The sequence below is a fragment of the Nematolebias whitei genome, chromosome 8 (genome assembly GCF_014905685.2).
Source record: "Nematolebias whitei isolate Nwh7 chromosome 8, NemWhi1, whole genome shotgun sequence".
Lineage (NCBI taxonomy): Eukaryota > Metazoa > Chordata > Actinopteri > Cyprinodontiformes > Rivulidae > Nematolebias > Nematolebias whitei.
The window spans coordinates 14,332,477-14,345,975 of NC_056505.1; the positions used below are offsets into that span (position 1 = coordinate 14,332,477).

The window sequence follows — 13,499 nt, forward strand, 5'->3', positions numbered from 1 at the left end:
TTGTTGCTCCAGCTGAGGTTGTCATTCATGTGTACACCCAAGTACTTATAGCTGGAGACCACTTCCACCGCATCAAGGATTGTACATAATTTACATATCTAGCTAAAGGCTAATTTGAAGACCCAGTCTTCTGAAACTATTATTAAAGAAAGCTAATTGTTTCAAACAAACAAAACCATTAGAGAAATACTAAAGTAGGGAATGGAATGGACTGTACTTACATATCTTACAAGATACTCAAAGCACGTTACACTACAATATGTGCCCTCAGTTACTCATTCATACAGCACTCTACTATATCTATACAAAGATTAATCAGTGCTTTTATCACATTCATGCACCGATGGGGCAGTGAGGGGTTCAGTGTCTTGCCCAGGAACACTTCAGCATGTGTATAAAATAATACAAATATATATTAAAGAGGGAATTTCAAGGTATTTACCAAAATATTCTGTATAAACTGATGCATGTTAGCTTTCATATATTTGTGTTAGGAGCTTAACAGCTGTCTTGTTCTGTGACACTTTGTAATCAATCAGTTGACCAATCAGAGGTCATCCTAGAGTACGAAGAGCACAATAGGTTCACACTTTTACCTTTAAAAAGAGAAATACAATCCATTTGTACTGCCCGAGTAGCTCTTAATGTTTGCTTTTGTAATACAACTTCCCTTAGCAACAGGATTATAAGTATGGACATAATTTCTCCTGTTTCAACATTCAGGCTTAAAAACCTGATGGTGTTGGCTTAAAAAGACAGCAGCTGACAGTTTAATTTGCTGAAAGAGTTTGAGTTTCTGGGACTTGTAGATAAGAGATTGTTTGGAGTGATTAAAACTGCTGTTTTCTAAAATCTAAAGCTAAATCTTCAGCTTCAACTTTATTTGTAACTGGCTGAAAAATAAAATGGACCAAGTGAAAAAGGCACAGATGCTTTGTGTAGGTATTTCTCTTTTTATATAACAATGTTCTTGACTTTAGTTTGAATTATTATACCACTTATAACACCTATACAACTTTTGACTAAATCTTTTTAAAGTTTAAAGTTCTATGTTGCTTTTTTCCTGAAATTGGTAAATTATTTACAACTAATTGAGAAGTTTACATGTAATCCAAAAATGTATTGACTATTTTCTTACTTGCTTAAATTTTGGATTATGGTTTTGCTTTTAAATGCATTTCTTTCCAACTTTAATTACAAAGATTTATAGCTCTAAGCTTAAATTAGACAATTAACTACTTTACATTTTTCTGCATGTTTATCAACTCAAGTTGTTCTAAGTGTGAATGAAAAGTTGTATACGTTCTGTAAATGATTTATTTCTTGGATTCTTATCACCTTCTCATGTAGTTCGTATTGGATTGTCTGTCTGTTTACCTTTCTGTCTCTCCTCCTCCTCCTTAGTCCTCCTCTTTATAATCTCTGACAGCAATTATCTTGTTTAAGTGTTGATTCCTCCTCTCATTGATTCCCACTTGGTCTCATCGAGTGTCAATTTCAAATCATATTCTTGCTTTTGAAATCGTTGCATTTCTGATGACTCCACGGACCCGCCTGCAGTTCCAGGACAGCGGCGCCGCTCTCGTTCGATTATTGCTCACTCGCTCCCGCTTTTTTTTTTTCTTCTACTAACCGAGCCCTGCCTATGATTATCTTTTAAACCCGCACACTATCTACTTGCATATGAGCAGATAAAAGATAAAAATATCCACTACTTTTATTTACTTCTCTTATATAGCGCTTTCATTTCTCTCTTTTTTTTAAATTGACTTCCACCAGTTAGGATGTGAGGCGGTCTATTAGGATTGTATTTTGTAAATGAAGGGAGCTGATGGTAGAAATGGGCCACCAGTTGCAATACGTTTGATGCTGTAGCGCTGTCATTTTTGTTCAACTGATGGATTTACAGTGAGTCAGTCCTATAGGAGTTCAGCTTTCCCTCTGTGGTGCACAACTCAGCTCAATATTTGTAGCTAAGCAATCTGATAAATCATCTTCTTAATGAATAAAAGGCAAAATAATGTATTCTGCTGGCTCAGTAATGCGAAGCCAGCTAACTGAGAACAAGCCGTGCAACAATTTCTTCACTGGTTTTAAATAAATACATCACGAACCTTCATAAGTCAGAACAAAAATAGAATATTTTAGAAGGAAGTGTGTTTTCTGTGGTCTTATGAAACAGGGATTTACTGTGCATTTTTATTTATAGGTGGTTTTTAGATGGAAGCTCTCTGTTGCCCCTAAAATCTTGACATAAATAGTTTTATTGATGAGATATGTCACATCCCAAAGCTGCATAATAGATCCAGTACATCTTGAGAGGAAGGTTATGTGGGCGTCCCAGAACCTTCAGTGCTTTGGTGGTTGGCTTTCAGTAAAGGAGCAGTAGACACAAGGCTCTACCACACCAGACAGGATCCCAGGGGCAGGCTGTGCAAGGGAAGTGGAAGGGCTAAGATACTGTGGGACCTCCAGATCCAGACTGACAAACAGGTGATGGCTGACCAACTGGATGTTGTGGTGGTTGACAAGCAAGAGGAGAAGGCAATTGTGATAGATGTAGCAATCCCAAGTGACTGTAGCGTCAGGAAGAAGGAGCATAAGACCCTGGAGAAACAAAGTTCTGAAAGTGGAAATGCAGAGTCTGTGGAGAGACATGGTGTCAGTGGTCATTGGACACTCGGTGCTGTGACCCCAAACATCAATTCATATGTTCGATGATTCAAGGTTCAAGGCCCTTTATTGTCATTCTCATTGCATGTGGTACATGAGATGGAACGATAGGGTCCCAGTTATATCCAACAATAGCAAAATATAAAGTGTAAAAAGAAACTGTAAATAAGGATCTAAGATATAAACTAAGATATAGGCCTGTTGCAATAAACAATAAATCAATCGCATGATGAATGAAAATTATCAACCTCATTTTCATTTATCAGCTTTATTGTTTCTTTGTGTCTCTCTTTCTACTGAAGACACTGGATGACAAAAGGCTCAACTCCGGCGTTTTTCACTGACCCCTCCCTTTCTCTTTTCTCTTTAAAATCCATTTTAAATGTCCAAAATTGTGAGTTTGGATCATTAAGGCAGCTAAGCTGAGAAGCTAAGCTACAAGTTAAGCTAACAGGCTGACCTCAGGGAAAAAAATCTCTGTCTTGTCGAAGCTCCAAAATTCATGGTTGAAGCCCGTGCCTTCGTGTAAAAAGTAGTTTTTCTCTGCAAAAAGAAGCTGAGAACTTGTTTACAGATTTTTTTTTTATTAAAAGCTTTGTGTGAAAAATGCTATGCTAAAGAGCTCAAACCACACCGAGCGTCTGCCATTTTGAGAACCGAAGAGAGACAGCCCATGTCACGTCAAGGGACCTCCATCCCATTTTTCTTAGAGATACGCTGCTCACTCCCTTACTATCCATCCTTTGGTTCAGTCTTATTTTGCCATCCGGTGGTTGAAAAAAATGTACTACATACAAAACAAATTAACAAACATTTCTTCTTAAATTTGACAATAATTACTAATTATTGTAATTATAATTAATTATAATGTAACTTAATTTAATTACTAATTATTGTCAAATTTCAAACAATATTATTGTTTATTGCAATAATTTATGAGACAATTAATCGCCCAGCAAAATTTGTTATCACGACAGGTCTACTAAGATATACGCTAAACGAACGCCCAATGGTACTTGAAAAGGTCTAAGCTATTCGCTAGTCACTAATAGTGCAAAACAATACACTGAACAACAGCAACACTATTCTCAAGTTCAAAGGTATCAAAACATCCAGCTCATGCAGGAGATTCCTGCTATGACTATTGGAGTAAGTGCAAGCACAGCGTTTATGTTTTGAAATATTTGGCTTTTTTTTTTTGAATACAGCTCTCTTCAGTCTTCAAACCCTTTTTCTTGTTTAAAACCTTTTACTGCTCATTTCAGCTTCTGTTCGGGGTCAGAGTTTTTCATCTTCTTTCTGCTCTTTTAAGCTTTTTTCTATTTTTTTTCTCCTTTCAGCTTCTTTCTGCTAATTACAGCTTTTTTTTCTGTATATTTTTCGCTCATTTCATAATTTTATGTTCCTGTCAGCTTCTTTTTGGTTTTTCAGCTACTTTTTTATGTATTTTTCCTGCTACTTTTTTCCTTTTTTCTACATTTTCTTTTGCAACATTTTTCACCTTTTGTGCTTCTTTCTAATTATTGGGACTTTTTGCTTCTTTTTGCTAATTTCTGCTACTTTTTTTAGACATTTCAACTTTTTCCTGCTCATTTCAGTTTCTTTTTGGCTGATTTCAGCTTTTTTGTAAACAATTCAGCCTCTCGTTTTAGTTTATTTTGTTCATTTTTGATCTGTTCAACCTTTCCTACACATTTCTGTAATTTTTCTGTTTTCTGCTTTTATTTTCATGCTTTCAGCAAAAGTCAGCTTTTCAAATTCAACTCAACAATTCAGCAATGACACTTTTTAGCCTTGTTTCAACTTATTTCAGCAAAAATCATTCAGCAAAAATCATTCAGCAATAAGCTTGCGAGCCTGATATGACCCGAGGGCTGCCAGTTGATGATTACTGCTGTACAAGAGGATAGATCTTGTGCAACTTGTAGATCTATACTGAAAAACGAGTAATGGCTAACCAACCAGACATTGTGATTTTCAATAAACTACAAAGAGTAAGTAAATGGTAAAGATGCTAAGTGACAGTAATATTAAGGCAAAGGAACATGAAAAGCTCAAGAAGTACAAAGGGCTGAAAGAAAGTCCAGGTCATAGTGGTGGCAATAGGGCCGTGGCCTCCAAATTGGGAGAATGGCTCCCATAGATCTCAGGAGCTCTGTCCTAAAGAAGGCAGTTCTAGGATCAGCTTAGATGTTGTGTAGAAACTTCAAGCTCCCAGGCTTCTTGAGGATTCACATTTTAAAAACAAACGTTCTAAGAAAAGATTAGATATGTTGTAAGTGTGTATTTCTAACTTTTGTGTGTGTTCCTTTAAAATAACCATTTTGCTTATGTTTTAGACAATACAGTTGTTTCGGTATAACGCCCATCTGCTTCTCTAACATTCTTTGTTACTTAGCTTTGAAACGTTGAAGAACACCAGCGGAGTCATCATGTAACTATTTTAAGTGTTGCAACCTGTTTCTCTTTTTTTATTTTTTTTTGCCCTGCATATTTCTTCGTCTGCTTTCTGTTTTCATCTCTTTTATTCATGTGGTTTTTATGTGTTGTGTCTTTCTTGCTCTCACACACACGTACACTCTCTCTTTGTCTTTCCATCTTCTTGTCAAGCTGCTCTTTTCTTCTGGTTGTGATTAAGTCCAAGGTCGGCTCTATCAGAGGGCCAGTGTTTGAGAGCAGCTCTTGGTGCCAGAGAGCCTTCATTTCTTCAGCTTTAGATGTCCCAGTGACGGCTTCCTGTTCACTTGTCATGCCTACCCACATTGCCCCTCCTCAAGTATCAGCCCATCACTGCCCTTAGACATTTCGGGCCTCAGAAGGGCTTTTCTGTGTGTGTGAAAATTCCCACCCTTGGGAGAAAGGCCAAAGACATAACAAATGGAGAGACTGTTGAAATATGTGTCAGAGATGAAAAGAGGTATATTTGGTGACTGTAATAGCTACGTGTTCTCCCTATGATGTGCAGAACTTGGATGTTTCTGGTCCTAATTTGGGGTCTTGTAGATTAATTCAGCCGTTCTGCTCCAGTGGTTTTGTTGTTCTTCTAGGGCAGAAAAAAAGTTGGGACCTTTGATAAATACTCTGAATCTGACAGAACTGGACCATGAGCAATACCTCATTCTGTCTTTGTGTGTTTATGAGCAAATAAAACAGTCTGGTTCGTGACAGGGAAGATGTTTAATTTCATAACTAACATCACATGCACTATCTGTTAGGGGTGCACCGATAAATCAGTCGGCCAATTTATCGGCCCCGATTTCCTTAATTTTTGAAAACTGGAAATCGGCTGATACTTACACAAAAAACCGATTTTACAGATTTTTTTGTAGTTTTAACAATTGTCTAAACTTCATTTATATTTCAGAGCACCACCTCATGGCCAGTTAAAACAAGTTTGTATTGTTTCTAGGATATTGTTCAAGGGTATGTTTTTCAGTAAAATAAGATTGGAAAATTGAAGGTGCATTGTGACCTTATGACACCTGACAGTGTCGCTTATATAAAACAAAAATCGGTATTGGCCAAAATCGAAATTGGCAGGTCAGACTTTTTAGAGATCGTGATAGGCCAGAAAACTGCAATCGGTGCACCCCTACTATCTATCCTTAGTGTAGCACAACGTGCACTTAGAACATCAAATCAGGATCTGAACCTTTGATAAGAATAAAGAAGGGGAGTGGATCACTTTAGTTATTTTCTGTGTTTTGTTGTCACAAACTAAATGTCAGTAAAATAAAACTAAAGGTTAAGATGCAGTTTTTTTAACCACTGTCACCTTCACACCCTTCACTTCACTGCTTCCACCCCACGTAGGGAGAGTGCTGTCTGGCTTTGCTGCAGTCTGTTGGTCCCTTATCTCCACCCCCTGACTGGAGCAGAAAAAAATACATAATCACAGTGCCCTGTGTCAAACTGATAACCCCCCAACACAAACCAAGAAGAATGTGTGTGTATGTCTTATCCTATGTACTGACGTATGACTGTATACATGTGTGTTGTGTCTCTGAGGTGGTAGAAAAGATAAAGGGCAGAGGATGGGGTTTGGAGGAAGAACGGTAATGGGGTTGTGGGGGTCGCTGAATGAGCCCAAATTGTAATAATAATGCTGTATGGAGAAGACTGGGGGATTTATGAATATAATGAGCGGAACAGAGCCTAAGGATGATGTGGGTCTCATGCAAGAGTAATTGAGGAATAATTCATTTGGCTTTGAGACTTTTAACCCAGAGACAGACGGTGGCAGAAAAGGTTTTTTTGACCTCTGGAGGGAGGGATATCATGTCTCATTACTGGCCCCAACTATTGTTACTGTGCTGTGACTGTCATCCAGTGCTGTCACGGTAGTTTCTACATTACTGTATGGACATTTGGCTCAGTGCACCGTAAAGAACCAACTCCCTTCATCTCCTTGAGCCTTTTCTCACCGCTGAGTTTGTTATCAAGACCGGCACATGCTGGATTAGTGCCTGAAAGAGAACATAAAGGGGGAAAAAAGGGGGAGATGAAAATGGAAAAAGTAAGAAGTAGACTGTAGATGAGCCCAGACGAGATGGAGAGGAGTTAACCATTCAAGCACAACGCACAAAAACACAAGGATCAGCTCACCGTTCCATGACTGATCTTTACAATTTATTTGCAACATCAGATCTCTAGTCTTTTTTATTTTTCAAGCACCGGTCTTATTTTAAATATTTATATAAGGTTCCCTGCTCTGGTTTTTTATTCATTTTGTGTATCTTGCTGGAAGTAGCGTATAGGATTAAGGCTTGCCCAGGAATGATTGTTCTGAAACACCTTTCTCCTGTCTGGCATCTTCACGTTTTTTAGGGGGTAGGATTGGGGGTATGCATGAGTGCACACTTGTACTCTCTTGGTATCACCTCTGCCATTTGTCCCTGCTCGTTGCCCCTGCTCTCATCCCATCTGACACCGTCCTCCAACACGTACGGACAACCGAGAATACACCTCAAAGACACTTGGTGACTTTGGCTTCTTGCTGAAGACCTTGAATACCCCTCGAAGCAACTGGCTGAACTTTTCTTTGACTGCTTTAAACCTTTTTAGCTCGGTCTCTGCTGGTCTTTCCTGATCTCTACCTTAAGGCAGGATAGTTTTACTTAAAATCTTCTTTTTAGGAATTGAAATTGGAAGCATGTGCTGCTTCGATCTATCCCATAGTAGAAGCGTTTTTTGTTCACAGACCAAACTCAAATGCTTAATGTTGACCTTGAAGTGGGCATCATATTTACCTCTGCCATAAAACCGCACCTCACATTTTCCAAATCCAACACGAAGGTTGTTTAGGATTAAAACAGTGCTTGCTCTGTTCGTGATTTTTATGTTCCTGCATAGCTCCTTGTGAGGTGGAGACGTTGATGTTGATGGACAGCTACAGCTATGAAATGCTGTTTTGCACCACTGCTCAAAACCATGACATCACATCCTCTGCACGAGGTCTAGAAGGCGCCAGCTTCCTGCTTGGCTTTGAGTAAATGTATATAGAAATATCTGAGGTAGTTATGGCAAGGCTCACACAGGAACAGTCTCTGTGTACTTAAACACTCATGTGATAAATAAACCTTTCCACGTAAATCTGGAGACTGACTGAAGGATCACATCTTTATTACAAACTGTGTTTTTTTCCTCATTTTGAGTAGCGGTCTTGATTTGACCTCTGACTCGGGCTTTTGTTTGTCCTGTTTGAGAGACACTTTTAATTAAAGCATCGGACATCTGAACAGCTCAGAGGGCTCGTCTCGATGTGTGGACTGAATAAAAAAACGCTTTCATGAACATTTGTGCCGCTGCACGTTTATCTCTGATGAAAACCGTTTTTGTTCAACCCGTGTCAGATGTGAAGTGTTTGCTTTTTCTTATCTTTAATGTGTTTGTCCCTCACATTAAATAGATGAGATGAAAGGATAAAGGAGTTGGTTTGTATATTAAGATTCACTTCCAGGATTATAAAAAGCTGTTTTGTACGGTGGTGTTTTTTTGTCCTTTTTATTTCAAGGCAGAACTGAACATTAAAATAGTGGAAATAAATGTAACTGTAATAGTTTTTTTTAAATTAAGTTTAATTCCACTTGTATTATTCTATTATTTTCATATATATATATATATATATATATATATATATATATATATATATATATATATATATATATATCTCTTTTTCATATCAAGATACATTGTAAAAAAAAAAATTTGTAAATTTTTTATAAGAACACAAAAATAAAAGCTGAAATTAAACTATGAAATACCTCTTATTCATGTAAAAAAAAAAAAAAAAGTTAAAAATTCAAAACCCCCAAAGAAATACTGAACAAGTATTGAACATAAATTTATAAATTTTGTAAAATAATGTCAGAGTCTCACAATCTGTATTTATTTCAAAATTATTAATGTCATGACAGTTTTGGGATAAACTTTTAGTGCCTCTTCGTTTGTTGTTCTTTTTAATACAGTAATACGTTTAAAGCAAAATATAGTCATATAAAAATAAAAATAAATGTGGGAGCATAAAGTAACATTTGTGAACATTAACAAAAAGTCCTATTAAAAGTTCTTAAAATTGTCTTTTTATTTTATATTGAATATAATTTAATATTTTAATACATCTGAGAAACTGAAACTTTCTGCCAGTGAATACAATATTTAGAAAATGAAAGTTCACATTATTTTTTGTGTATTTTGTGTGCTCTGTGTCCGTGTGTGTGTTTTATGTGTCCATGTATGTGTGCGTGTGGATGGATATGACACACTTGTCTGTGAGCAGCTGGATTTTGCAGGTTTCACTGGTTTTATGAACGGCGTGAATAATGACCCTGCTCTAGCTGCCAACTCGGTGGAGATGAGACAAACTCTGCCTGGTTACAGACTTCAGCCAACAAGACAAAAAAATAAAATAAATAATCCATGAAATCTTCTCAGTTCACTTACTTTCCCCCCCTGACAGGCTTTCTTCTCCCGGTTTCTGTTTTTTCCACTTTGCTTTATTTATTTTTTTACTCCATCACCCCCCCCCCCCCCCCCCCCCCATCTTGGTCATTTCTTCATTTTTCTGTTACGTTATTTCTTATTGTTGGCTTGCTAAAAAAAACTCATTAATAAAAAAAATATATATACTGAATCAAATTGCATGTATTACAACTAAAACATCCACTTTTGCATGTCAAATTTTGGAAGTGTGACTAATTATGGCTATTCGTGACGCGTTTTACGTCTGTTGAATTGGAGAATTTATTTTCCTGCAGTGGTTTTTCACAGATGGATGCACAAAGTTAGAGACGTGACTGTGCCTCTCCCCCTTTCCATGTAGACATCTGCTAAATTTTAGGGGATTTTTCCTCCAACCTAGCTACACACTCAGCCAATCCAAAGTCTCTGTTGCTTGGCCTGATTTCTCATTGGTTGCCCACATCAATGAAACACTCCTCATTGGCTGTAGTATTTATTTTCCTTTTAATAGCAGAGATAAGCAGTTTTGAAGATTTTGTAGAACAAATACTACGTTTGATGTGGAGGTTTTGAAATTTCACTCCAAGCACATTAATCCTACATAGTAAATGGACAAATAAATGTGTGTGTGACAGGGACTAAGTGTGTGTGCAGCTTTTGGGGGAGGTTGTTGTAAAAAAAAGTTTTTTTTTAAAACCCATGGCAACCTAAAATAGTCCAAACCGTAATCTAAATATAGGTGGAACGTGCTTTTTGGACGTGAGCTGCTTTAATGAGTGTGTGAACTTATTATGCTTCAACAAAATGAGTAATAGTGTACACACACATCCACACGCACTCTTTGGTCAGCCTCCTTCTGAATGAATAATTTAGCCCTTCGATCCGACCACAGGGGGCACATGACAGATTATCTGTATTTGTGTGTTTTTGTGCATACACTTGTTTCTGTGAATCTCTGCGTTGATACATTTAAAAAGATTTCTTCTTTTCATGTGCGTATGGTTTATCGTCTCACTTCTCTTTCAAACCGTCTTTTTACACACAAAGCGTTTTTTAATTTGTTTATTTTTTAAGATTTTATGTATAAAAAAAGACGGGTACAGACTGTTGGCGTGCAGGAAAGAGAACAAAAACTAATTCAAATGCAAATGTCAAAAGGGCACCAGAAAAAGAGGAGTAGTGCAACTGGAATGGTGCTCTTTGTCGTCTTCCTCCTCGTGACTTTTTAAAACATTTTCTTGCAGACCACATGACCTCTTATCGTTGCAGATTTCTCCTCAAACGCCTTCGCCTCTTCAGCCAGGTTGTACAGGAACAGTACCGTCAGCGGCTCAATCCAAGCTTCTAACGCAGGTCCGAACTTTGCGTTGCCCTTCGCTTTAGTTCTAATACTTTTTAGTTCGGGTGCCTTTTTCAACGTTTTACTTTTGTATTTCGTACGAAAAAAAAAAAATACTAAAAACGTCTAAAATTAACTGATTACGTTTTCTAATCTCCCGCTTCTCTTAACATCCCACACAAAACATTTTGTGTGTTTTTAATTTGTATCACGTCGTGTATCTTCAAAGTGCAGTTAAGCATCATGTTGCAAAAAAAAAAAAAAAAAGGTTGATTTTATGCCTAAAGAGACTTTTCTAACAGGACGCTTGAAGTCAACTTTCTCGGAGGAGTAACAAACAAGCCACAGGCTTCGTGAGAACAGAGACAGTTTGGAAAGCTTTTTTTATTATTACCTTCGGTGCCTTGCAGCACCGTACACACTTCTCATGTTTGTTTGCTGCTTGTGTGTTTTGGGCCTCAGTGGGGGCTGGGAAAGAGTGTTTACATGTGTGCTTACTTCACACGGTGAGTTGCGGCCCTCGTCCTTTCCCCCCATGTGTCTTCACGCTGCTTGGTATATGTCACGCCTATGGAGCCAACAACAGGGCTCGGTGATCTTAACACCGACTCTGAGCTTGTTTTCTCTTTAGCCTCGGACATGACATTTACCTTTATGCCTCCCTGGCGGCTGGCTTGAATATCACACCTCTCTTATCTTGCTTCCCATGTGTGAGCGTGTTTATGTGTGTTTGTGCCTTTTCCTTGTATAGTTATGAGTAAGTATCAGAGCGCTCACCTCTTCTGAAAAGCCTTCAGTGAACGGGGACGTTTGCTGAACGGTGTGGGTTTCTGTCAGGTTTTGACTTGAGGATTAATCTAAACCATCTCTTCTGAGATATTCAGATGGGGAAAGTAGGATTATTGGAAGTCAAAGAGATGAAAGGAAGAAGTAACAGTGAGTGCTGTTATTGGTTCATAACCCCTCAAAGCAGGGAGGTGAATGCAGAACAGTAACGATAAACTGCAAACAATTTTGGAGCATTTATTCGATCTGTTTGGTTTTGTGCCATGTCTGCTGATATTTTTAGTGCAGCATGTGGTGAAACAAACAGAAATACAACTAATGCATTCTTCGGGGATACATTAACCTCCACCCCCCCATGTAAATCAGCACACTTTTACACTTTTTTTTTCTCTCATCTGTTGCATTTTAATGCATTTCTTTGAGAACATGAAGAATGCATGGAGGACAGCTTTATTTTTGGTTTACAGTACTCCCACGTTTATTGCAGGGGTTTCCGTTCTTAGCTCTCCGCGATAAGTGAAAAACCGCAAAGTAGGTATAGTAGTATATATATATATAAGGCTTTTAAAACCCTACCCACACTCTTGCAATTTTCTAAACAATGTTTCTATACGCTGTAAAAGAGCACAGCATGTCATGATCTCTCTCTGCCACCTGCCAGCGCTCTTGGCCACGCCCACTTCTCCGCTGCAGAACGGAGATCATGACACGCTGCAGGCAGGAGCTTCTCCCTGCACCTGTGGGCTGCACACAGATGCAGCAGGTGCTAAGTAATTTTAAATAATGTATTTTAAATAAAAGTTCAATGCCGATCGTGCGGCTCATCCATGAATCAGCCATCCGTACGTCATGTCCAACCTTACTTTGAAAAACCATGAAAGAGCGAATCCGCGAAAGTCGAACTGTGAAGTAGCGAGGGACTTATGTATTTTACATTTGTGTGACTTTTTAGTTAATTAAAAAATAAATAATTCTGTATGTATCGCCTCTTTTAGCTGCAGAACCTGACTGTCCTCGATCTGCGGCACATTTCTGAGCTGAACAACGAGACTGTGATGGAGGTGGTGAGAAAATGCCGTAAACTCAGCTCCCTCAACCTCTGTCTCAACTGGAGCATCAACGACAGGTAAGTGAAGTTCATTTGTAAAGCGAACTGGTGCAGCATGCTTGGGTACACCTTCTGACACACAACTTTGGTCGGGACTGACTTAGCAGAGACTTCTGCTGAATGTAGAAGACGACAAAACAGCCAAGTCTGCAACAAAGGCAGGTTGGAGCAGGTTTAATAATAATTCATTTAAATTCTAATAGAAATGTATGGCCTCATTCAACAACACAAGCACTGATGTGTGCAAACTGTTTTATAGAAACCTTTTTCCAAGAAACCTGTGAGCTTTATAAATTTAATTAAAGATGGAATGTAATCATTTTCAATTTGTGTGAGGTTTATATTTAAATGGCAGAACAAATAAATGTATGTAGTATTGGAACAAGCATTTTTCACTGATGTTTGAAATCTGTCACCAACATGTTTCAAGGAGGTTAACAAGTGAACTGCTTGATTCGTGGTCAGTAAATTTCAGTTTTTCAGCGTTAGAAATGAAAAGACTTAAAAACGGCCCAATTTTCAGACAGACAGTTCATACAGTCAAAATTAATGGGCTTTTTAACATTTAGGAAAATTATCAGTGAGCACATTTTTTTAATGCTTTTACAAAATCAACTAAAAACTGTCTTTATA

The 13,499-nt window shown here is 37.9% G+C and overlaps 1 protein-coding gene across 1 annotated transcript in view; it reads left to right on the forward strand.

Moving 5' to 3' along the window:
* Positions 1-13,499, forward strand: part of fbxl17 (F-box and leucine-rich repeat protein 17) — a 258,417-nt gene that overhangs the window by 95,378 nt on the left and 149,540 nt on the right. The window contains exon 9 of the mRNA XM_037680052.1: positions 12,760-12,884. Within this exon, the coding sequence (XP_037535980.1) occupies positions 12,760-12,884 (125 nt within the window). The remainder of the gene's footprint in view (positions 1-12,759; positions 12,885-13,499) is intronic.